Source organism: Pseudopipra pipra, chromosome 4 (assembly GCF_036250125.1).
Source record: "Pseudopipra pipra isolate bDixPip1 chromosome 4, bDixPip1.hap1, whole genome shotgun sequence".
Classification (NCBI taxonomy): domain Eukaryota; kingdom Metazoa; phylum Chordata; class Aves; order Passeriformes; family Pipridae; genus Pseudopipra; species Pseudopipra pipra.
Window position 1 is genome coordinate 31,450,125 of NC_087552.1, and position 23,917 is coordinate 31,474,041.

Genomic DNA, 23,917 nt, shown 5'->3' on the forward strand with positions numbered 1-23,917 from the left:
CCTGTCAGCTCCTCTGTCCTTTCTGTTACTGAACTAGCTCTTTTAACTTAGATGCTGAAGTAAATTATAAGGGGCAGCTTAATCAAACTGTGGTCTTTCTTCTCTGAGTGTGTTTTGGGAGGTAGTATAACCAGACCAGCAATACCATAAATTCATCTCAGTGAACATACAGAGTTTAGGGACTGCACACTATTTTTCCCTTATTGGTGATTGTGTGAAAAAGGCAAAAAAAGTAGTACATTAAGTTACATTGTTAAATCTTAGACATAGTTTGTTATTTTAATGCAATTTGGATTTGAGCCGTGAATTCAAAGGATTCAAACAGGGTCTCTTTGATCCAGTTAATCCAGTACCATAGTTAATACTTATATCTTCTAACTGTGTGTGGTCACTTTTAAAAATGTATCTGAAATTAGGAGTAGAATAATATTGGTTTGTTTTAGTAATTTGCGATAAATATATTTTCTTACAAAATTGCACTGAACTGAGATTAATAGGTAGTTTCAATATATACTCTGCATGATTTGAGATGTTCTTATTTTTATATATGTTCTTGAAATCTAGGCACCTAAAGCTATTTAAAATCTTAGTGTGGATAAATATTATACAACTGCCCTGTGAAAGACTTTTGAGTCACTAAATTTCCCTTCTGGATTAAAAACTTGATAGCTGTTGTACCTTAATTTTGGTCTCTTTTCAGTGCAAGGGACAATATCCAGTCTCTCTGATCTGAGTCTCCCTATTGTCCTTTGTTGTAGGTTGCGAAGATGATACAGTCCCCTCTTGTGTTGCTGCTGCTGGCAGACTAGGGTTTAAGAGGGAGTGTTACCAGTGGCTGCTGCGCTCACTGTTCAATGTTTCAAACCCATCCAAGGAAGTAACACTCTCCTCTTTGGAGAGGCCATAAAATGCATGTTATGAATTGTCTCTCCTTGGTCAATGATAAAGAAAATGGGGCTATTCCAGTTGCAACAGGATTAATGAACGAGGATACGACGACAGCATCTCAACTTCCTCAGCCTGCAGCATCACCGCCCCCTCCACCATGTCCCCTCACAGGGGCTCCCCCAGCCCCTCCACTTCCCCCGGCAATGCTGCCTCCACCACCACCCCCTCCTCCACTGCCTGGGCCCAACCTACCCCTGCCTCCACAGCTGATAAATGGGCATGACAACCATGGCAAAAAAAAACGAATGCGGAGCTTTTTCTGGAAAACTATCCCTGAAGAACAAGTCCGTGGTAAAAACAACATCTGGACAATTGCTGCAAGACCACAGTATCAGATTGATACAAAGACAATTGAGGAACTTTTTGGGCAGCAGGAAGAAACCAAGCCCCAGGACTCCCGAAGTCGATCTTCAAAGTCTTCGTTTAAAGAGACTAAAGAGGAGGTAAGAATTGAAGTATAACCTCTTTTTTACATAATGCTGTGGGAGTTATGTGAATTCTGCCTCGCCTTTGTCTCTTTCTCTGTCAAGTTTCATCCTTACGGCAAATTTGTCTTGATTTGAAGGAGAGGGGAGCGATGGGAAGGATAAACTCTTTGTTCTTAGTGGCACATATTTGTTTTTCAAAGAGCTAACAGTGTTTTATTATTTTAACTTGGTAAGTGCTGTGATTTGATCACCTGTTAAAATAAATATGAATAAGTGGAGGGAGCTGAAGGCATCTGTATTTACTCTTGTTGGATAGCCCTTGAGTTTCCAGTGTGGAACATAGGTGTGTTGTTGCCTTTCTCTTCAGCTCTTTCCCTATGTCTGTGGTGCAGATGAGATGTTGTACATGCAAACATGCACCAGGCAGGAGAGAAGAGGGTCCTGTTGCAAGGGTTAATGCTGTATATACCCTTGGTGTCCTAGAGACATCAGGAAGGGAAGCACCAGAATGACAGCAAGGATATAAAACATAATGTAGTGATTAAGGGTATTTGTTATTTAATTGAGGTAAAGTTTCACCTTTCATAAACATGGCTTTCCTGCTCATGAAAACCTTATTTCATCTACCCTGCTTTTTCTGGGCATTAAAATAACCTTCTAACAAGATCTGAAGATTGTCACTGGTTTCTGTTCTGGTGGTGAGGTGCTACATACCAAGTACTCTCAGGTTCAACCACTCTCTGTGAACTGATAAGTAGCTTTTCTAGTTCTTAAATCCTCATTTATAGACAGGCTCTTTGTGAAGCCTGAATTGAATTGTCTCAACTGATCTTTCTGTGAAGTAATTGGAGGGCTGAAATGCAGACTTAATCACTGGTGTGTGTCTACATACATGTTAGCTTGTAAAAAAAATACAGAGGGCATGGGGTTAAGACATGTAACAATGCATCAGTTTTTAGTGAGAAAATAGGGACTAAAAGTTGCTATCTTGCAAGATTCGTGAGATGTCAAAATAAGATCAGCAGGGACAAGATGAGAAACCAGTATACTGATAGCTTGCATGTTGTACATAGACTAAAATGAAAGGTTTTGAAAGGCATGTGTATTGCAGGCTCTGAAGCCCTGACATCGGGAAGTAGTAATTGGAGCCATCATCAGAGGTAGTCATTACCTCTGTGCTGTGTTCAGGCTATGTTCATCTTCGAATCAGGAGTGTAGTGAGTGGACTTCCTGTGCCATTTACAGATGCTGTGTTTTCCTTAGAAGCTTCCCCTTTCAGAACTGCTGTGTAGTGAAGATCTAGTTCTGGTAAAAATTACAATAAGTTTCATAAAACAGAATGTGGCTCATAGTGGTGCAGTAGCTGGCGCAGAGAAAAACCCCAGTGTGCTCCAGAACTCATGCAGCCTTAGAGATGAAAATTAGAGGCCTGCAAAATAAGGGATTCACCAAGATACAGTGCCTTGGAAACAAAAACCTGCCTTGCTGCAAGTTAATTGTTTTTGTGCATCTGTCTGGAGCTGATATGGTGGTCCAGTGCATCTGCACTGCTTGATGCCTGTGCACACTGGTTCGGGGCTCCCTGAGTGACTTTGCGCGTGGCAGGTGGTGAGGCAACAGCACTTGCCTCTGAGTGATGCCACTTAAGTGACAAAATGTTCAACACCGTTGCTAAGCTTTGTCAAGCATGCTGCAGCAGTGTGTCAGACAGTGACGAGCAATTTCTTATGTGTTAATGGACTTTGCAGTCCTATCTGCTTAGCAAAGAGGGAAGGAGATAATCCCGAGGAGCTATGTGTTATTGGAAGTGCGGAAGTACAGATGCGCAACAGCTCACCTGCTTAACGTGACTACAGACAGGCATTGTTCAGCAGGAGTCTGGAGGTCTGAGGCATGGGAAATGTTTGTGATTCCCATCGTCCATGCTGTCAGGTGCTGCTCGCTTACTTTAGTGCAGAATGATTATCCTCAACTCACTGTAGTACAGCCTACACAGGCTGAAAGGAGTTGGAGGCAGGCTGAGGTACATGGTGTCTGTGTGACCTTGTGGAAAGCGTGTTAGCGTGGGGCTGAGGGAGCTGTAGTTCTCTTTGTGGCTGTGTTACTGGCTGACAGGGAAAGATGGACAAGATGTTTTTTTGTTTCGTTACCTCTGTTCTTAGTTGATTTTAGAAAGTGCTTTATGGTCTAGCAGTGAAAATACTCTTTGGAGTTTAAACAGTGGAATTAGCCCAGTTGGCATAGTATGTCAGCAATGAATTTTCAAGATTACTTCAATTGCTTGAACTCTACTATCACTTAGATCCAAATCTGAAAAAAGCAGCACGTGTCCAAAGTGCTGTACAGAAGTGCGTGGCTGGAGAGTGCTCTGTTGTTGCAGTGGGGTTCCCCTCAGTGCAGTGGTGTAGCTTCAGTGAAAGTGGTAAAGGGTGACTCTTCAGCCAGTGTTGAGGAGAGACTGTGGAGGAGACTAGGGGGTTCATACCTTTTCCAGAGATAGCTGTTGGTTATAAAGTTATGAGCAGTTTTGGGAGAAGTCCTACACGGGTGGGAGCTTACAACACTACATGTCCTTTTAATTCCTCACTCGCTGGTGATTTATACAGGGAATTTAGCTGTAACATTGTCATTATAACAGAAGTCCCTTTTGAGGTTTGAGTCAAAACTCCTACAGCAAATGCTTTCCTTTTTGTAAACAATCCCTCACCAAACCCTTAGGAGATTAATTAACATGTTTCCTTGACTAAAGGCTTAATTTGCCCTATGGTTCCATGTAATTTGAGCCTCTGAAAAATAGGGGGTGTAGAAGTAAAGTTTACACGCCAATTTACTTTCGCCTTCCTTCTGTGGTGTCACAGTATGGCACAAAATACACTCACCCAGGCTTATAGCAAGCCTGGCAGCAGAGTGGGCAGAACAGCTTGTCAACCAGAGGAGCTGGTCTTGCTTTGTCCTTCGAACTGTCCCTCTGCTCCTGTCCCTTACCTCACCCCATATGTCTGCTGGCTCTGGACAGATACTGGAAAATATAATACAGATACTGGATCCTCTGTAAACATATTTAAGTAAGTAGCTCAGCAGAATGCCGTGAGGTTCTTCGTTTGTTTTCTGCTCTTTTAGTGAGTTTTGATGACTTGTGAAAGGTTGCAGTGAATACCAGCGCCTGTACAATGGAGAGAGGAAGAAAGAGAAGGAAGAGGGAAGGAGTGAACAGGATGTCTCTTGTCCCCTCTCCTAAACATGCCTTCTCTCTGTTTTCTCTGTGCTGGCTCTGCTGCACATTCCACCTTCTTGAAAGCTGATTCAACCAGTTAATCCAGCAAAGAACTAACAGCAAGAACCAAATGAGATGAGTACCAGTGCCTGCCTGAGGGAAAGAGCAGGTTAGGAACGTGACAAGGGAGAATGACATGGAGTGGGACAGCCCTTTAGTAAGCTGCCAGGTTCACTCTGCTGCACTGTGGAAGTACACCTTTCCTCAACTATTCCAGGCAGTGCATGTGGCTCAGAGAATAGAGGCCAAAATATTAAACTCGACAGTGATTTAGTGCATTGTAAAGTGAAGTGGAAGTTGAAACAGGAAGTTGTTTATATTCTTCCTAACCTTCAGCACCAAGCCTGAGCCACCAGGATATTCCATGCTTGCTCTGATTTGTAAACTGTATCCCACCATGTGAAAGCCCATTGTTCTTATGCAAAGAATACATACAATGTTTTGCTTTCACTAATCTGTCATAAATCCTCTTTGTCATGTTCATGTTCCTGTTCCTCATTGATGATTTCATGGCAAGAAACTCCTGTTGCATTTCTGCAGTCACTACAAAGCCAGTTTTGATGAGAGGCTTTTTATGTCTCCCAGAACACTCCTCTGAATCTGTCGTGTTGATTGCAAATTTGTGTCAGGGTTCAGGAGCTGATATCATCTTACCATCATCACAGCTCCACCATGGTACTCAAGCTAATTTTCCCCTTCTGTTAATACATTGAAACAGTGAACATTTCAGTGGTGGATTAACATTTGTTGAACTGAGGCTCTGTTACCTGTGCCTGCTGCAGATTTTGGAAACATGCTGGGTTGAATACTATGGCGATGAAAAGCAGATTCATGAGTGAATTGGTGTCCGTGAATCGGTGTCCTTGCTTTAAAGATTGCACTGTTTATGAAGCAGAAGTGGCAAGTGTGTGAGCCTGTGATGCTTTGCATTGAATGGCAAAGTGCAGGTGTCGACATGATGGAAAGTGTCTGAGGGAATTGTAGTATTTCCAGTTTCAGAGAGTTGAAGAAGATGAGAATGGAGAAAGCTCTCCTGAATTTATCTAAAGTAAATCATAAAATCCATATGAGAGTTTTCTTTGATATGAAGAATCCCAGTGAGAATAGGAATGTCTGTTCTCAATTTTCAGTTCAGTTCAGTGTAACTTTGAGTCAGTAAGTCCAAGGGTATTACTGGTGGATGGCACTTTAAAATCTCTTTAGATGGCAAGCAGAGATCTGGAGCATGCTGTGCCGGCTCCAGTGTTGAAGGCCTTTATGAACAGAAGATAGGAGCAGACTGAGCAGAATTTAGAAAAAGCTGCAGTAATGTTTGAAGGGTGAAAAGCAACAGCAGACAGCTTTCTGCAAGGGTGAAATCAAATGAAATCTCAGGGGAGAAGAAGAGTAGACATTGCAAACAGATGTTGAGACTAAGATTATGAATCTAATATGCAACTGAATGTGAGATGGATGATACCGTATTTGTGTGCAAGGAGTAGAGTATTTATGGAATATTTGCCAGGTTCCCCTATTCTCCTCCTTACACTCCCATCTGGAGACTCCTTGAAGGAGTTATGACAGCTTTTTCAAACACTTTGGATAAGCTCAAAGTAGACACCAAGCCAAGAATGACCAAAACCTGGGATGTGTTTTGATTGTGTGCTTAAACAAGAAATCAGGGGGAAAAATTGTGTACATGCATATACAGAGCAAGAACTGTGTATAAAATCCTGGTACATAAGAACAGCTATGACATTTTTATGTTGTACTGATAATACAAGTGCAGCTGTATATGTTCCTGACTGTTGTTTTTCTTCACAGAAAGATGTTTAAAATTTCTCTAATTTGTTTGAGGTTGTACTGTAAATCCGAGTTGTGCCATAAAAACCAAAGTTTTACCCAACTTATGGTCAGTCATCTTGTTAGCAGTTAGTGACTGACTGAAAATAATATATACAGAAGGTTAATTGTGAACATGTTTAAAAATCTCCAGCAAACCAAAAGCCAAATTGTGATGGCAAAGCTTATAGGCTTAGTACAGAGAAATCAGAGAATTAGGAGTGACCAGAGCAGTTGGAGAGTGGAGTTACAGTTTGAGAGGTCAGTGAGAGGTCCCTGCAGTAAAACATTTGAAAAAGATTAGATACTGCAGGCAGAGAGATAGTTGAACAGGTCCTGTGTTAAGGGGCTTTTCCTTAATGATCTGTTAGGGGCCACTCAACTCCCAAGATAACAGGAGAATAAACCGCGATGTGTCCTCTTATCTTTGCGTATGCTAAAACTGAAGGGCTTCAGGCTAGCAATCTAATTTAATCTAATTGAAACTAATATGCTGATATTTCCTGAGTTTTCTAGTCTTTGTTGTTTTCAGAAGTTAGGAAATTCCAGAATCTCAGAAAACTTTTCAGTATGATTCACTCTTTTCAGCAGATGAGGAGGCTGTCTCCTGGGTGTATGCTGAGGATAGTCCATACCTATATTTTCGCCGTCACCAGCTGACTGCAAGCTAATTCAATTTCATGACAATGCCAATGTTGCATTTATATATGTATTTCTAATTTGAGCACCGTCACAGAGGTCAAAATGCCTTTCCAGTTGTCAAAACCTCAAACATGAGTCCCATAGTAGTCTTGAACATCTATGTGTACTGAGCTGTTTTATTGTAGCAGTCAAGGTGGCACTGTTAAGGTGAGACAATTCTCTTGTCCTTGTAAATCTCATGACTTTTGTAACTGTTATCACCAAAATAGCTGTGGTAAAATTTTAACCTTAAGGATACAATTTCTAAAACAAGTCAAACTTCTCAGGTTTAAGCTTGTATACTGTTACAGGAAGAAAAAGAGATAACACTTTTATTTAATTTTTTTTTAATTAGTGGAAAATGTCGTGGGTTTTTTTTCTCTGCTTAGTCTCCAGAGTTTATACACATAAGATGATGCAGCAAATCAACTTTAAAATACAAAGTAGGGGGAGACTGTTATTTTATTATGGATTTCCTTTTGCTTCCTTTTGAGCATTATCTGTCTCAGGTTTTGATTCAAGATCAACTTACTTATCTTTCTGTGGATCAGCGTGGCTGTTAGTTTGCATGAATGAAATCATTAGTGCGTACTGACCTCTGCTTAGAAATCCCATCCTCACATTTGTTATAAAACCTCTGAAATAACTTGGGTTTTGAAGTGTGGTGCTCCCTAACCTCGAGGCCTTCAAATGCAATACAACCTATTACCTGATAAGCAACATTTCACAGATGCAGCGGTATGAAATAAGCAAGAAGAATGTTTTTACTTTGTAATGAAATAAAAATATTGATTCCTTCCATACATGTTGCTGTGGATTTTTTTTTTTTTGCTGCACTTGGAAAAAGATGTTTGAGTGTGCTGTGCATTTCCATAGTAAAAACTACTTTTGTAATATATGATCTTTGTTGATGAGAAGTGACTGTGTGTTCATTTGGCCTGTGATTTGGTGGCAACTGAACACAATTATCTGTAGCAATTGAAGAAACAATATCTGCATTATGTGCTATTTTCCTAGGTATTCTTAGCTTAATCTCTCTTGCTTTCTCTCCCAGGTTTCCATTTTGGATGCAAAGAGAAGTATGAATATTGGGATATTTCTCAAACAATTCAAAAAGTAAGATTTGATTTTTCTGTGCAGCTAGTGCAAGCTACAGATGTGTGAAATTCCTTATAGTGCTCATCAAATGTATATTGTGCTCTGTTCCTTGTGGAGTTTACAGTTCTGTTCAGGTTTGTCAAACGTAATTTGACATAATTTGTTTTCTAATATGTTTAGTTTTGAGTTCTTTTATGACTTAGCACCAATCATTTAGAGTTTGCTAATGTTAACCAGTGGAAGTCAGTTTTCAGGGAGTTAGTTAAGAGTTAAGGGAAGCTCTTGTATCTCATGCAATACTGCATGCAAACTGCCTTTCACTGGCTTCCTTTCTTTATAAACAATTAGTAGAAAGGGGAAACGTGAGGAACTTTTAAGAGCAAGCTATTTCATTGCTATATGTATTCGCTGAAAATGTTGCCCTTCAGTGAAGGCATCCCTGAAAGTGGTGTCAGAACAGTGCTACTGTGGACACTGATGCATCCATAGCCTCACTGTAATTCCACTGAGTAGCCCAGGCACGTTTTTTATAATCTGTGTAACTATTCGCCCTGCAAGTGTTAGAAATATGTATGCTCAATTGTTTTTTCAAGGTCTGCTGAATCCATCATTGAAGATATTTATCATGGAAGAAGTCAGCCCTATGGTTCTGAACTGCTACATGAATTTCTTAAATTATTACCAGAAGCAGAGGAGGTAAATAATGGTTTTACATGGAACTTATTTTTTTGTAGAGTTCTACTGCCTGGAATTCCAACAAGACGGTCTCTGAAAGAGGATGCCTTCCTGAGGCCAGGGCATAGGAAACCACTGAATGCAAATATTTAATCTTCATTTGACATGTAGTGTTGAGGTCACAGTGTAGTCATTCCCCTCACATTAAGTAATTTCACCTGCTTTTAAGGAGTTGTTAAGATTCTTTAGCTTTTGTGATGGTCTCTTTTGTCCCACTGACATCTTAGCAAGACCTAGAACCCTCCTGTGTGCAGATGGCTCTGCTCTGGGGATGTCAGAAAACTCAGAATCAAAGTATATTCTAATGCAAACAAATTTCACTTCTTTGGCACCTGCCTCCCGCTTTCCCATTACAGTGCCTGTGAGCTGAATGTTGGTATCCCTATGCTACTGTCTTTTTGCCTTCTGGTTCCCTGCCTTCTTGGTGCATCTGGGATTTGCCTGCTCCTGGGCCTGGGTCATTCGGTTTCAACAGTGTAGAAAGGCAGCTCCAGTGTGCAGCACCCATTGAATTTGCTAACACAGCTTCATGCTCAAAGGAGACATGTTAGAAGGCACAGAATTACCACAGCACCTTCTCAATGTTCTCGTGCTCTCCTATGACCAACATGCACGTGCAGCTTTCTCCCCTCCTAATCTCAAACTTCAAGTCTATTCATAGGGTGAAGCTTCATTGACTGACCTGGGAGCCCTGCTTAATGATGTACAGTTCCTTGTCTGCTCACATATTTGCACTGACCCATTTGTATGCACTTGAGAGTAATGTAAACCACAAACTCGACAAAATTAGCATTAGAATTGCTTGAGTGCTTCACATCAAAGTGATGGCTGAAACTTGGGAAATTGCTAAGTTAAAGTCCACATACAGATCAACCTCAACTCACATGCTTTACCACTTCAAGGTCATAGGAAGCACTCTGTTTCCTCTGTGCAGCAGCAAATCTCAGATCCAGTCAACAGCAGAACGTTATACTGTTTTGCTGTCAAATTTATAACTCTAAATTGAGTGCCTTTGCAGAGAATCTTTTAAAAATTGTGGTTTTATACTTGATTAAGATATCGTTTGGCATTGGGGGGATATCAACAAGTTGAAATGTAATTAATCAAAAAAAAAAAAGGAAAGGCAACAGTAGTGCTGGGACCTCAAACCTATTCCCCCTTCCCTCTTTGTTTGAATTGTAGTACATATTCCTGTCTATAAACAGAATTTATCTCCTTCCTCTGAAGGAGTCAGGCAGAGGTGAACAGTGGAGTGCTAACTTAAAGTGTCTTCTAGTTAACTTTGTGTATGTACAGCAAATTAGATGGAAAGAAAAGTATTTTTTCTTTTTTTTTTCTGGTTTAGATCTTGGTTGTTATTTTATGACAAGTAGAAAATCTTTCAAATAATGTTTTCTGTGTGATACAAATGTTGTTGTCCAGCTAGAACTGTTATGCAAGTCATTGAATTTAATCAATTTTGTCTGCAATACTCAAGTAGATGCTTTAGCTATCCAGGAGGTGCTGCTAAGAGTGAAAAGGTGTGTTTATGTCCTAGTATATGGTTTGACAACAGACCTGCCCCTCAAGATAGTGGGGCCAGAGAACTTAAAAAGTACTTTTAAGGAGTCACTTGAGAAATTAATAAAAGATACTTTATGGTGTGGTAGAGTATTAGAAATTAAGGGACATCAGACATTAGATTTGTTGCTGTTCCCAAGGGAAGGCTGGAAAGAGGCTAGTTTCCACTGTGTAGGTATTTGTGTGTATTTAATTAATTCCATGCATCAGAAAAAGGAAAAACTTCTGTTCTCTTTGTTAGTCTCCCCATAGTTATTTAACATTTGGGGAGTTTTCTCCTTCAAAGCTGGGTGGATGGTGGCAGGCAAGATAGGGAGAAAATCCTGAGTGTAAGGGACTGATGCTTCTGCTGGTATGGAAAAATGTTTCCATGCCTTCATGTTTTCATGGTCAAAGTGGTCAAAGAATAAATGGGTCCAATAACTCATTTACTATTGTGGCTCCTAAAATTTTAGTGTAGGCAGTTAAAAAATTCATTCTTTTTATGAACCTCAGGGCTTTTGAGATTTGTTTTTTTCAGTGTTTTTTTCCTAAATGTATGTTCATTGTCTGCCTCTGAGTCTGAATACCTGTCCCCTGGAATAGTGATTCACCATTTGCCAAGGGAAAGGCATCAGAAATATACAACCCCACATATAAATAATCCAGAATAACTAGAGATACCAGGTAAATTGGTGTTATTTGTTCTCTGTTCCCTCTTTTGTTTAACACTCCCTAATTTCTTTTTGTCATATCATGTGAGACAGCTTTGGCAAGGTGTCGTCACATTGGCCTGTCCTTACACAATTCCTGTCCTCAGCAAGGATTCCCTGGGATTGCCCTTTAGATACTTCCCCTTCTCCTGAAGACCTCCTTTGTTGTTGTAGGGATTGAGAATTACTGTGAGCAGAGACTTAAGCATCCTAAAAGGTTAGTTGCTCTTCAGTTACCAGTGCAAACTGCCTTGGTGTAACCATAGGTGGGCTTCTGGAGTTCCCCTTTGTATGCTCTTTTCAGCAGCTCAGGTATTTTTACAGTCACATTTCCCAGCAGCACAGGTTTCTTGCACGTTGGAATGAGAGCCAACTACCTGCTGCTGTGCTTGTGATCTAAACCAGTAACTGTGTTTGGAAATGTCTTCCGTTTTTTCTTTTATACAGCACCATAAATCCTTAGTCTGTAAAAGTGAAAGAAGGGAGAGGAATCCTTTTCCTGGTCATAGCTGTAGAAAGGGCAACTCTGGGCCATTTAGTTTCTTCTTTTTCACCATGACCTTTACAGTTCATCTAATGTGAATAAATGCCAGTAGTCTAATCTTATCTTATCTAGAAGTGTTGTGATACACAGTCACATTACCTGAATGTGCCCCTGGTCAGTAGTTTGACATTTGTGACACATTTTGCATAATTTCAATTGATAGTATCTCTGGTACCTGATGGATGTTCCAGCTTTTTTTACAATATAGGCTAAGTACTTGCATTAACAAATACATTTATCATCTGCTGTCCTTAAAATTATTCTTTTTATTTCTGGTATTGTATTGTGGCAACCCTATTTATATGCATAAATAGGTGTCGGTGCTGGTAATTTTCTAGCTGTTTTCTAAGAAAAATCCCAACAACTATCAAATCTGTTGGGATTTTTGCGTATAAATGGCAAATACTGGCTTTACTGAATGGTTTTCTCAGACTGAATAAGACTGCTGTTGAAATATTGGCACTGCTGTGAAGTCTTTCATAAAACTGAAAACATTTGGGTATTTTTAAATGTTGAATTTGAAAAAGTTGACAAATACTTGAAGCTGGCAAACCTGGAGCTTGCTGCAAGGTTCCGCTCAATGTTTTGTTCAGGGCTGTGGGTATGTCTCCAGTCTGGCCACTATACAGTGGCTAAATAAAAAGACCAAGCAGATGTATAAAAATTCTCAATACAATAACAAGTAAGATAAGATCACTGATTTTGTATAAGCCTTCTTAGAAGTCCTGCTGTTTGTACCATACTGTGCTAAGCAGTTTTGTAAGAGAAAGAAATGCCTATTTGGAATCTCCTCTGCTTCATCCTTTTTTTCAGTTAATTTTTTTCCCAGGGAACCTTAACTAAGGAATGGCCTTCTCTGCTGTATCACTTCTAAAAAGATTCCTAACTGTTTCTTAACGATATCCCGTTGAAATGGCTGACAGCTTTTATTTACTGGCATCCTGACCAAAGCAGAGAAGGAGCTTTTAGCTGCTTTTATGTGCCTATCATCGCACTCCTCAGCAGGCCCAGACTGGTAAAAGCTGAGAGTCCAGTGTTTAACGAGCTAGAATAGCCTGAATTTGTACTTTAAATACATACAGAAGAGAGCATATCATACTGGTAATCAGCTCACCCACACACATGCACGCCCAGGTTATCAACACAATGTCTTAACTTCCTTTGTGATGTCTCAAGCCTGTCCTTTGCTTGTATACTCTGTTTTCAAACCCTAGTCATCTGTCACCTGCTGTACTGGAACTGTTTCTGTCAGACAGCTCTACCCTTTTCAAACCATGTCTGTGTAGTTAACTGCCCCCTCCTTTTCTCAGCCACTGCTGTATAGGGCTGACCATCCTTCAAAGCTTTCATCTCCTGCTTCCTTTTTTGCCCTTTATGATAACCTGCAGGTTTTTCTCCATGTCTTTTTATCATTTGCTCATGGTGGTTTGCCACTGCCCAGGCTTGTGCCCCATGATGCCTCACTGCCTAATACATTAGTTTCCCACACGCCCTTCCTTGAAGATGGATTCCACTGTGGTGCCTTTGGGGGGTTTGGTGGTTTTTAGCTGTCTTTTTTGTGAGTGCTCTGAATATTTGCAGTGGCATGGAACTATTAAATAAAAAAAACTCAGAGAAAACGTTTATTCCTGCGTAGAAGTACAACATACCTGTTTTATGCCATAAAGTAAAATCCCACTGTGAGTGTTACTGGTAGCTCAAAAATGACCAAAAACTTGAATGCATTAGCGTTCCTGTCTGCGAGGTATAATGACATACTTGCAGTAGGCATATCTACTGCAATTGTTCACAAATCAAATCAAAGATCAGGCTTTCTGTTTCATAACTGTTTTTAAAATTAAGCAAATTACATGTGAGAACCTTCTGTATCTAAAATCTGATTTAGTGTGCATGGGCATGCATGGACAGTGCAAATGTATATTCCATATACAAATATAATGAAAAATTAAATTAGTAGCTCTGCACCCAATTTGAGTAATACAGAACTGAACATACAATGTAATTACACTCTCTTGCATATATACATTGCACTGCCATACCTCTGTAAGTGACTGTCTACTGTTGTGGAAAAAATTTTGTTGTGCTTGAAAAGAGGAGGGCAAGGCCTGAACCGAGAGAGTTACTCATTGCAATTTTACAAGAAGCCACTTTTTGACATCTCTTGTGTTCTCAGACTAATACACCTATCTACTATATCTGTTAATATGATTAACAGTGAACATTGTTGTCGATCCCCGTAGTTTCTTCGCAGTTCCTGGCTGCATTTGGTATTTAACTTTGACCCCCACTTCTAAGAGCCACCAGAGAATCTCAGTTCTCTTTGGGAAGACTCGGACAATATGGCTGCAGAGGGAAGAGGCCAGTCCCATGGGATTTTTAGTAGTCTCCCTTGGAATGTATAAGGACAAACATAAAAAATGTGTTTCAGTAATTTTTAGCTTTGGGGCTCAGCAGCTGTTTTTTTAGTTTATAGGTAGCGTCAGTAAAGTCAAATAACTTTCTTTTTTGCTTCATGGTCATATAACTGGTCTTTTTCAATCATGAAATTTGTAATAAAGAGGGATCAGAAAATAAATTGTCCTATCTTTACCTTAAGCTATTTCCCTGATTATTTACTTCTTTAAGGCCAAGTTAACAGAAGATTTAGTCTTCTATGTGAAAAACTTACACATATGGAGAATCAGGCTATGCTATGCTGAATTCCAGGGTGAAAATGACCTTATAACTCTATCCTGTTCCTGTTTTGTCTGCTTGTGGAATGGGTCACTTTCCTCCACCATGTTTTGATTTTGGACTTGTTAGGTGAGATGCTTTGCTGCTTGTTATAAAGTTAATTTTGAATGCCTAAGGAAAAACTGGGGGTTAAGATGGTTGATGTAGGCTGGGAAAAGTGTAACCAGTTGTTGAGCACATCTTTGATTTAAGTCTGATTATATAGGCCATCTTCTGGGTTGACCCAAAGCTTTTTGCATTTTGACATTCACACCCCATGCTACCTATCAAAAGGCAGCCTCATCAATGTCTTCTGTTGTGCATGTTTAGCAACATTCCTTCTCTGAATGAATTCTGGGATTTAGTACTCCCTTGCAGCACTCCAGGCATTTTTCCGAGTAGGTAGAAGAAAGAGGATTTCATCCAGTGTTTGTAAAACTAAAATTCCACACAGAAAACATTGATTGCTACTTACTGGCAGAAGTATATTTAAGTATAGTACAGGTAGCATGAATAAGTTAATATTCCTTTGAGTATCTCAGGATCTCTTGTTCACTTTTTGTGCAGTTAAGTCTTCAAATTGCATCTTCCTATAATTACCTGTGGCTGATATGATCTTGATTTTGGTGACTTGGGGTGGGTTTTTTGGTGGGCTACTTTTCTTTCTTTCCTCCCCCTCTCCCATATCTGAATACCTGTATCCTTTTCAGGCAAACTCTGATGTTTGCAACATAGTAAAATGAGGTTTGAGAATTTGCAGGGTTTTTTGTTTAGGTTGCAGACCACTATTTTTTAAAAGCTAGGTTAAAGAACCTGTAAAGACTAAGTGAGATAGTAGACATATTCCCACTTCATGATGTAGAAAAAGTGTTCATTTTGGGTTTGTTTCTTGCTCATTTAATACTTTAGAATTATCAGCATTTTCAAGTCTCGTCTTTCCTGTTTTTTGTTGGCAGACTTCTTGAATTACTCAGTAAATTAGTAGTTTTCTCAGGCCTCAAAAAACGGGTATACTGTTTATCTTTAGAGGAGCTTTTGTCTGAGTGTCTTGAGTTAAATGGGGAGGTGTTAGGAAATAGAGCTAGATAGCCTGAATAAAAATTGCTCTCTGATTAGAATTCTCTTTCTTGGTCATAAGTTTTTGTTAGTTGTTTTTGTTTGTTTGTTTGTTTGTGTATGTGTTTTTTAATTTGAAAAGGAATTCTTTTCTACTCTGGATTTAATCTGTATTTTTTGTTTTTTCTTTCTTAATGTGTTGTCAACATCTATTTTTTTTATGATGTGGAAAAAATGTGAATAAAGCAGAACAAAGTGGTTAAAAGAATCCTTTTCTTCTGCTAGTTCAGAATTTATTTTATATCCCTGATTTTGCATAGCATATGTTGTTTTCCACTACAAATCAGTTACTTTTTTACAGTCCAAGCAGGAAAATAACTTAAGTGATTAATTTGGAAGCTGATTCCATAAAAAAACCTCTTGATATCTTGGTAAATCATGGCAACATGATAACTGTTGATGTCCTGATGTAGTGTGCCTCTCTCCAGGATAACTTAATATGCTTTCTAAAACTGAAGACCATCTGTGTAAATGTGGTTGTTAATGGGCTTTAAGTGTAATGCTATAAAAAGGAAGGATGATGGGCTGATGTGTAAATCAGTGGAAACATGCAACTGCTGCTGGGTGTGAACTTGTTGGTTGAATGAAGAAACAGGGTACCTGAGAGTGGGTCTTTTGGACCCAGTTGCTGTGTCGGAAGATGTGGAAGAAATTCTAGTTACACTTAAACACATGTGCATGTATTTTTCAATTCTTCTATATAAACAAATAGTGAGTATGTGGGCAGATCAGCGGCTTCCAAATCATGCAAATATATGGATTTGGTGGAGCTGGGAATGATGATTGCCAAAACTAATGCAGTGATACTTCCTTTGCATGTAAATGGTGTTTTCAGAGTACTGATAACAAATTACTTAAAATGCAAGATTGGCTTTATCTTTAAAATATTTCATGTGAATGAAAAAATACAAACTCAAGAGGATGCAGTTTATCCCTTAGGAGTGTTTTAGGGGAAATGGTTGAAGCAAGTATCTTGAAAAAACCCCATAACTTAAATCTTAACTTCATTGTGCCAAAGAGATCCAGGCAGTCCTCTGCTGGAAGTTCTGAACACAGCTAAACTATGCCCAAGTATATATCACAGTTATTGAAGAGTTGAGGATCGTTTTTCAGATCATCAGCAGCGTCCTAAACAAAGTGATGAGAGCAAACATTGCTCAGAAATCAGAATCACCAATGAGAATGAAGGCATTGTATTTTCTTCCATTGGACTGTGTTTTTTGGGAGAAGAGTGATGTTATTTTTAAAAGTTTTTTTTGTGGTTGGGGTGTGTGCAAATTACAGGAGCCTGGGACAGTGAAACCATTCAGTCACTGGGTGGACTTTCCAATGCCTTCTGTTAAATTTACTGCTTTTCAAGTTGTTTGCTTCCAAAGTCAAGTTAATCTTGATCTTTGGTAAAATTCTTTGCTAGTGTTTTTTTCTCTTTTCTAGGTAAAGAAATTAAGAGCTTTTGATGGAGATGTATCAAAACTGTCTCAAGCTGATTCCTTCATGTATTTACTAATCCAGGTGCCAAAGTAAGGAGATAGCAGGTTTATTCTGTTCATGATAAATGTTGTCTTTTGGCTGTCAGTTCTAAACCTGTTTGTGTACTCCAGCTATGCTCTTAGGATTGAAGCCATGGTGTTGGAGAGGGAGTTCTCACCCTCCTGTGCTTCTCTACAGGATGACATGAAAATTATAAGACGGGCAACAAAAGGTAATTAAATATGTTGGGACATGCCTAATACTCTTGTTTTTGTTAGCATGTTAATTAGTCTGCATTACGAAGACTAGAGCTTGAATTTCAGGTACCTTAGCTATTAAAAGGAAGCTAACTCCCCTCTGACAAATGCCATCAGGGTGTGCCTGGTGAATCCTTGCTTCCAAAATCAAAAATCTGGAGACTTTGGACACACTAGCAACAAGTTCATGACCAAAGCCCACAAGTACTGTATCTTAAACTTAGAGAAGCAAAGGTGTCCATGACCAAATGAGGATAAGTCATCTTTTGCATACAGTTTGCTCATTCCTGCACCATTCTCCTTCTGATGGAATATGCTTGTTACACTTCTCTGCTCATTCTTTCAGAGATTCATAAAGAAAGTGACTGTACTTTCTAAATTTCTCTATATGCCATTTCCTTTTGAGGTGGCAGTATTGATAGGCTAAAATCTTTATGGTAGAGAATACTATTGCTATTTGTATGTTTTCTGTTTCTGTTCTCTATGTTTCTCTATATATCTATTTTGTTCTTTACCTTTCACAAGTGTTGAAATGCTGCAGGTGATTCTTTGTGTGTCTTCTACTCTGCAGGAAAATACTTAATTTCCTGTTTTCAGTTAAACATTAATGCTGACTCTTTCCAGTGTCTTGAGTGACTATTTGCCCTGTTCCTCAATAAGAAATTCCGATTTCATGCTGGAAATGTTTTTGACAGGCTAGTAGAGCACTGCTTAGACTGCTTCTAGTGGTATAAAAAAGGCACAGTACTAAAATATTCAACTATTAGCACTGGTGATTAGGATAGTCCTTTTAAGTGAAAGCAAATGAAAAAAAGCCTGCTGTGTTTTTCCCACCAGTGGGGATTGAACTAGTCCTTGAGTCAGGAAAATGTGCCTTAGCTTAAGATGAGGTTTGAGTTTGGCCTTTTATTATGATTTCTTTCAAATCATTGTTCTTTGTGTTTTGAGCAGACATATGTGAGGGCATATGTTATATGTAAAAGCAGCTGCACCTTAATGTCCTTCACGTCCTTCACCCAGGACATCTGTAAACTTATGAATTAATTCCCTCCAGAGGAGACACTTTGGTCTCCAACTCCTGCATCAGGCCAGTCACGCAAATCAGACTGACTGAGCCTTCCCTGTTTTCAGTCCACTTGTGTCATGTGCTCTCCATTTGGACTTTTCACTTCAGGGTTTGTTGATAGCCCGAAGTTGTTTAGGAATTATGTCTACTTTTCTATTGCTATCTCCTAGGTTTCTTTCCTTGTAATTAAGCTGAGAGAACACTCACTTAAATTTTAATGCTGACAATCACTAAGGGTTAGGATGGTCTAAACAGCCTGATGGATTCTCATCTAGCCTGCAAATGGATGTATGTCATAGTGACGCGGAGCAGGCTCTTACTATGCAAAGTCTTTAGAAATTGCCTTCTCTTCTTGGCCTTGTGAAATTTGGTATTCTTTTCTGTATTCTCTTGTCTTTCTTCCTCCTTGCTTCCTCACCTATAGCTTGTTAGATCAAAGGTTATTTAATTAGTTCTATGTGCTTAGGCTCCTAATACAAATTTACAAGGGCTACCTGCTTCCAAAATGATAGATTACTGCATTGTGTTGAGCAGTTGAATGCAGGGTAAAAATTACAGAATGTGAACTTGGAAACAAAATAGATTTTTAAAGTATTTATGCTGCAGTTAAAAGGATTCAACCTTTTATTATGTTCATCACTCTAAAGTATAGTATATTACATTAAAACCAGCTCATGGTGATTTTCTTGCTGTATGGACACTTGCAAATTTGGAGTTATTTGGTTTGCCATGCCACTTGTGTAATGCCAATTTATTAACTCTTTACAGTTCTGAATTTCTGCATCTCATTTCTAGGGCAATCTCTCTGGTGCCTTTTAAGCACATGTATTGTTCTTTGCTCATATGTGTAAATGAGCAAAATGTGTAAATGATTTGTACTAAATCATCTTTGATATGACTAAAGTAAAATAAATGCTGTTCTGAGTTGGTGATCATACAGAAATAAAATGATGATTCATAGATGGAGTGGGATAAGAAGGAAAATTTAAAAACTGCCTGTTATCTTTTCAGGCCTCATGGCCAAGTCTGCTAAAAAAAGAATAATTGTTCAAAAGCCCGATCCTGGCAGATGGCAAATGGATCCTGCAGGGTGCAGAACATTTGCCTCACACTGGAATTAGTAGGTGGTGAGGTTACTTAACCACTTGCATGAGACACTTCACACATCGCAGGATTAGGCCCCAAATGTTTCCTTAGCTGATGGAAGTTCCCTTGGAGATACTACACTTGCTTAGTTAAAGTCTGAACATACACTCGGGGTTTGTCAACTGTGCTCATGAATTGGAGTTATATAGTACCGTTATTTTTCCCACGACCTCTTCAGTTTATTGTAGTTTCATGTTAAAATTAAAAAAAAAAAAAAAAGCTTGAGATGAAGAGGAGTTTGGTAACTGACTGTGTATATTTCTAAACAAACACTTGTTAGACAGCAATTTTCTTGCTCCTTACAGAGCTAATGACTTGTGAGGAACTGCATTCCATATTGCACTTGGTCCTTCAGGCTGGGAATATTATGAATGCGGTAAGTGACATCCAAAAGGGAGATGGCTGATGGACCATACTTCCTTGTTAGTATTGCAGTGCACTGATGTCATGCCTCAGCTGTTTGCTCATTTCTTTTTAGGGAGGTTATGCTGGCAACGCTGTTGGATTTAAACTGTCGTCACTGCTCAAGCTGGCGGACACAAAAGCAAACAAACCTGGGATGAGTCTGCTGCATTTTGTTGCTCTGGTATAGAAAAACTATTTTGCTGGTATAAGCAACTGCTACAAATGTAGGTCCATAAATGATAGACAATAGAAGGGGCCATGTGCCTCAGAAAAAGCAGCTTTTTTACAGCTTTGATCTAGTATTCACCTTTCTTCTCCTGCCACAAAATTCACCAGTTTACCTCTACCTGGTCATCCTATCCAGAAACTCATGGAAAACTTAAGTTTTTATATCATGTAAAAACTTGCCTTCATCAAACTTCATCATTGTAGATTTTCTCTTATTGTCCTGAATTCTTACACTGTGGAAGTGGCTTATTTTGGTAAATATTCTTTCAATCTTCCTATTGAATCATTTGAGCAACCTTTTTGATAGTTTTTCTCCCTTGATGACTGACACAAGTTTGTAAAGCTGCTGCAGACTTTTTTCAAGCTATTTTTCTTTCCTTTCAAACTTCTTGATTTTAGAAGGAAGAGGATTTAAATGCTTCTATATGTGACTTTGATTATCTGTGTACAAACTGGCTTAACAAATTTCCAGCCAGCAAACAATAGGGTATTAATTGATGTTTGCACAGGAAACATTGTATCTGCTCAAACAATGGCATCAGTAAATTGTTCTTTCCTTGACATTCCTTATTAATACATGTGGCTTATGTTCACTGGCAGAAGCAGCTATTATTGCACACTGGAAAATGGAAGCTGGAGTTTAAAGTTTCCAGTTCTAATCCCTGCCTTTCTTTAAGGGATGTCCTCCACTCAGTTGTGTTAGGATGAATGGGAAGAAAAACAATGCAAGAGAGAAACCTTTAAGTGCCCTCCCAGAAGCTTTAGAACTGTCAGACTTAGGGGCTTTGGCATGGTGGTGGAATGTTAATGGATTGTGTATGTTTTGGTTTTGTTGTGTTTGTTTCAGGAAGCCCAAAAGAAAGATGCTGCTCTTCTCAACTTTTCAGAAAAAATTGGGAGTGTTCATGATGCCGCCAGGTGAGTTAAAAGAAAACTGAGAACTTATGGTTAGACCGTGACTTGGAATTTTCTTATTTGTGAAGCAATGAAGCTTGTTCAAGAAAGTCTTGGCACAAAAACAGATCTTTACAAATGTTTACTGTAGCTTTGAGGGCTTAATTTCCATTTACTAGCAGAAGTATGCCTGCAATGTGCCTTCAGGTATGAGGTTTTTTATTACATGATCTCCATAGAGGTTTGATAGTTCTGTCTCTGTCAAGTACATGTGCGTGTTCATTACTTTTAAAGGATGGAACTAAAAGCATGTTACTGTTTTTTCTTAAATTGAATTTTAATCTGTCCCTGAGCAGGCTACTATACTTTTCCAAATCTGGTATCAGGTACAGGTGCTGGCCCTGGCTTTGCTTAGATGCTTTTTGAGGTTCCATTTGCTTCTCTCTATTTGCTGTCTTGGATGGAAAATCTGAATGGCTTGTTGGCTCTGTATTTTTTATCATCCTAAAGTCTCAAGCTGCATAATTTCAAACTGAACCTGATTCGTACCTCAATAACTGTACTTGCTTATGTGAGACAGCATGATCTTAATCCCAAATCTGGAAGCCAGCAATGCTGAAGTTCTGTTCCCAGTTTTGCTACTTCCTTACTCTTGAGCTTTGGGCAATCTATTTACGTTCTTTTCCCAGCTGTAAAATGGATCTAGTCTCTTAGATCTGATGGAGAGTTAAGTAATGTCTGCAAAAGACTGAAATCTTCTGAGGAAAGGAGTGGCCATGGAGTTAATAAAAAAAATTTTTGAGGGACCACCTGTGTGGCTCTCTGCCATCCAACCCACACATCTTTTTGGCAGTCTGCCATGTGGCCTGCTGGGGAATGTAGCTTTCCTTGCCATCCAAGCCCCCTGGCAAACAGCAGGGGAACAGGCAGAATACCAAATTTGGTGATTTTTTTTTTTCCTAACCACTTTGTCCTTTGATCACATTTGTTAGTGCTGAAAATCTTCTGTTGTAATTCATGCTGAAGTCTATTCGGGGAATGCACTCTGTACAGGAAAATGAAACAAAATTAAATAGTGCCTCACCATTGGGCATGAGGAAGATCTTTAGAGAGAACTGTCATGTACAAGTTGCTTATAAATCGTCCCAATTAGAGCATGTTAAAACAACTACCTTTATGTTCTTTATGTTTTATTGTCTTGCCTTCTTTACTTGTAGGCCATCCTCTTCCTCCTTCAAAGGCAGAAAAAAGTAGCCTGTATTTTCTACTGCTTTCCTTAGTTGCAAAAACACCTATGATCTGCCCAGAACAGGGAACTAATCTTTGCAGATGAAGTAAGCAGAGAAAAACCAGCACACATTATATTCATTTGTGTGTGCACTGACAAACTTATGCATGCTGTCACCATCTTGCTGCCACGTGCACTTCAGTCCGTCTGCCACAAATTCTTCAGCTTTACTATTCGGAAGTCATGCTGCTGGTGAAATGACCTTAGTTAGGAGTATGCGTACAGTTGTTAATCTTTAGCATTTGGGAAACCATAGTGCTTCAGTTCCTAGACAAAGCCTAGTTTTCTTGTGAAGGAAATGCCATAGATTTAGAAGCATTTAGTCTCAAAGTGGCTGAGAGATTTAGGTGGGAACTCCTATTGTATGGAACGTGGGTCTCCCAGGAGAACGCTTAGATTACATCAGATCAGAACTCCTTGCTGTGATCTTCAATTTCTGAGTTACCTCTCCATAGGAGCAGCTCTGGTACGTAGTAGAAGGATGAAATATTATGACTGTTGGGTTTATACTGTGTAGGCTGTGTTGCTGTGACTGCTTAGAAGAATGTAGCATGCAATTTCATGATGCCAGATGCTACTGCAAAATGGGTAGTCCTGGCTGACAGTCCCTTGTGGCCCCCTTTTTGTGGCAGCTCCTGCACTCAAACAATGATGTAATCAATTGGACCAAGCAAAGGAAGCAGATTGGCTCTTCCGTTTCCCTAGGTTAATTTTCGGTACACAGATGTGGCTTGGCCATCTAGAAAATGAGCGCTAGCACAGGCACCAGGGAGAGAAAAGGAACATCTGGTCAGACGCAGGGTGGCATTACCCTTTCTCGTGGTAAGGGTGGGTAGGACTGGCTGGAGTTAACTGTGAAACCACACCCCATGGGAATCTTTTGAGGTTGCAAATAAGAAGAAATGTGCTTATCTCTCTCCTAACCCTCAGTGTCTGCTCTGGAGAGATTTCCTGAACAGGCAGGTCTTGTTTGATGGCCAGGTTGCACCTCATGTAAAACATCCATTTTTGCAGCATGTTGTGGCTAACCTGTGGGCCACTCCTTCTCCTTTGATAAACATTCTCCTTATATGCTATTTTTAGGTTATCCATCGATAATGTAGAAGCAGAGCTCCACTCGCTGTCCCTCAAGGCAAGATCTGTTAAAGACAGCATCCGACGAGACCCAAAACTCTTTCACCAGATGGAAAGCTTTCTCCAGGTTTGTAAGATATTGGTGTTAGTGTCACCTGAATGCAGGAGCATTCTTCAGATGAATTCAATTTGTATGGACATGTTAATAAACAGAAGTGTTATTTTAATACGCCTCCCCTATCAGCTGTACAAAGGTGTTCCAACCTCATGCTATTTGTCAAGTAAGAGTGTTGGACTGTGTTTTTACAGGGAGGGATACTGAGTGTGCATTGCCCTAGGCTTGTTAGGCAAGCATGTTTAATACATGTGTAATGACTGATGAAGATCAGTAGTTAAAATATAAGACAATTTGGAGCGGTCAATGGTTTTGTACTTTGCAGCTGCCCAAAATGTAGTATCTCTGTGTTACATTATACTGGA

At 39.4% G+C, this 23,917-nt stretch overlaps 1 protein-coding gene across 1 annotated transcript in view; it reads left to right on the forward strand.

The window, feature by feature from the left end:
- Positions 1–23,917, forward strand: part of FHDC1 (FH2 domain containing 1) — a 36,205-nt gene that overhangs the window by 3,718 nt on the left and 8,570 nt on the right. Inside the window, exons 2-10 of the mRNA XM_064652250.1 lie at positions 759–1,391; positions 8,207–8,268; positions 8,844–8,946; positions 17,044–17,129; positions 17,211–17,311; positions 19,854–19,924; positions 20,027–20,134; positions 21,029–21,099; positions 23,447–23,564. Coding sequence (XP_064508320.1) covers positions 909–1,391; positions 8,207–8,268; positions 8,844–8,946; positions 17,044–17,129; positions 17,211–17,311; positions 19,854–19,924; positions 20,027–20,134; positions 21,029–21,099; positions 23,447–23,564 — 1,203 coding nt within the window. The 5' untranslated portion in view covers positions 759–908. The remainder of the gene's footprint in view (positions 1–758; positions 1,392–8,206; positions 8,269–8,843; positions 8,947–17,043; positions 17,130–17,210; positions 17,312–19,853; positions 19,925–20,026; positions 20,135–21,028; positions 21,100–23,446; positions 23,565–23,917) is intronic.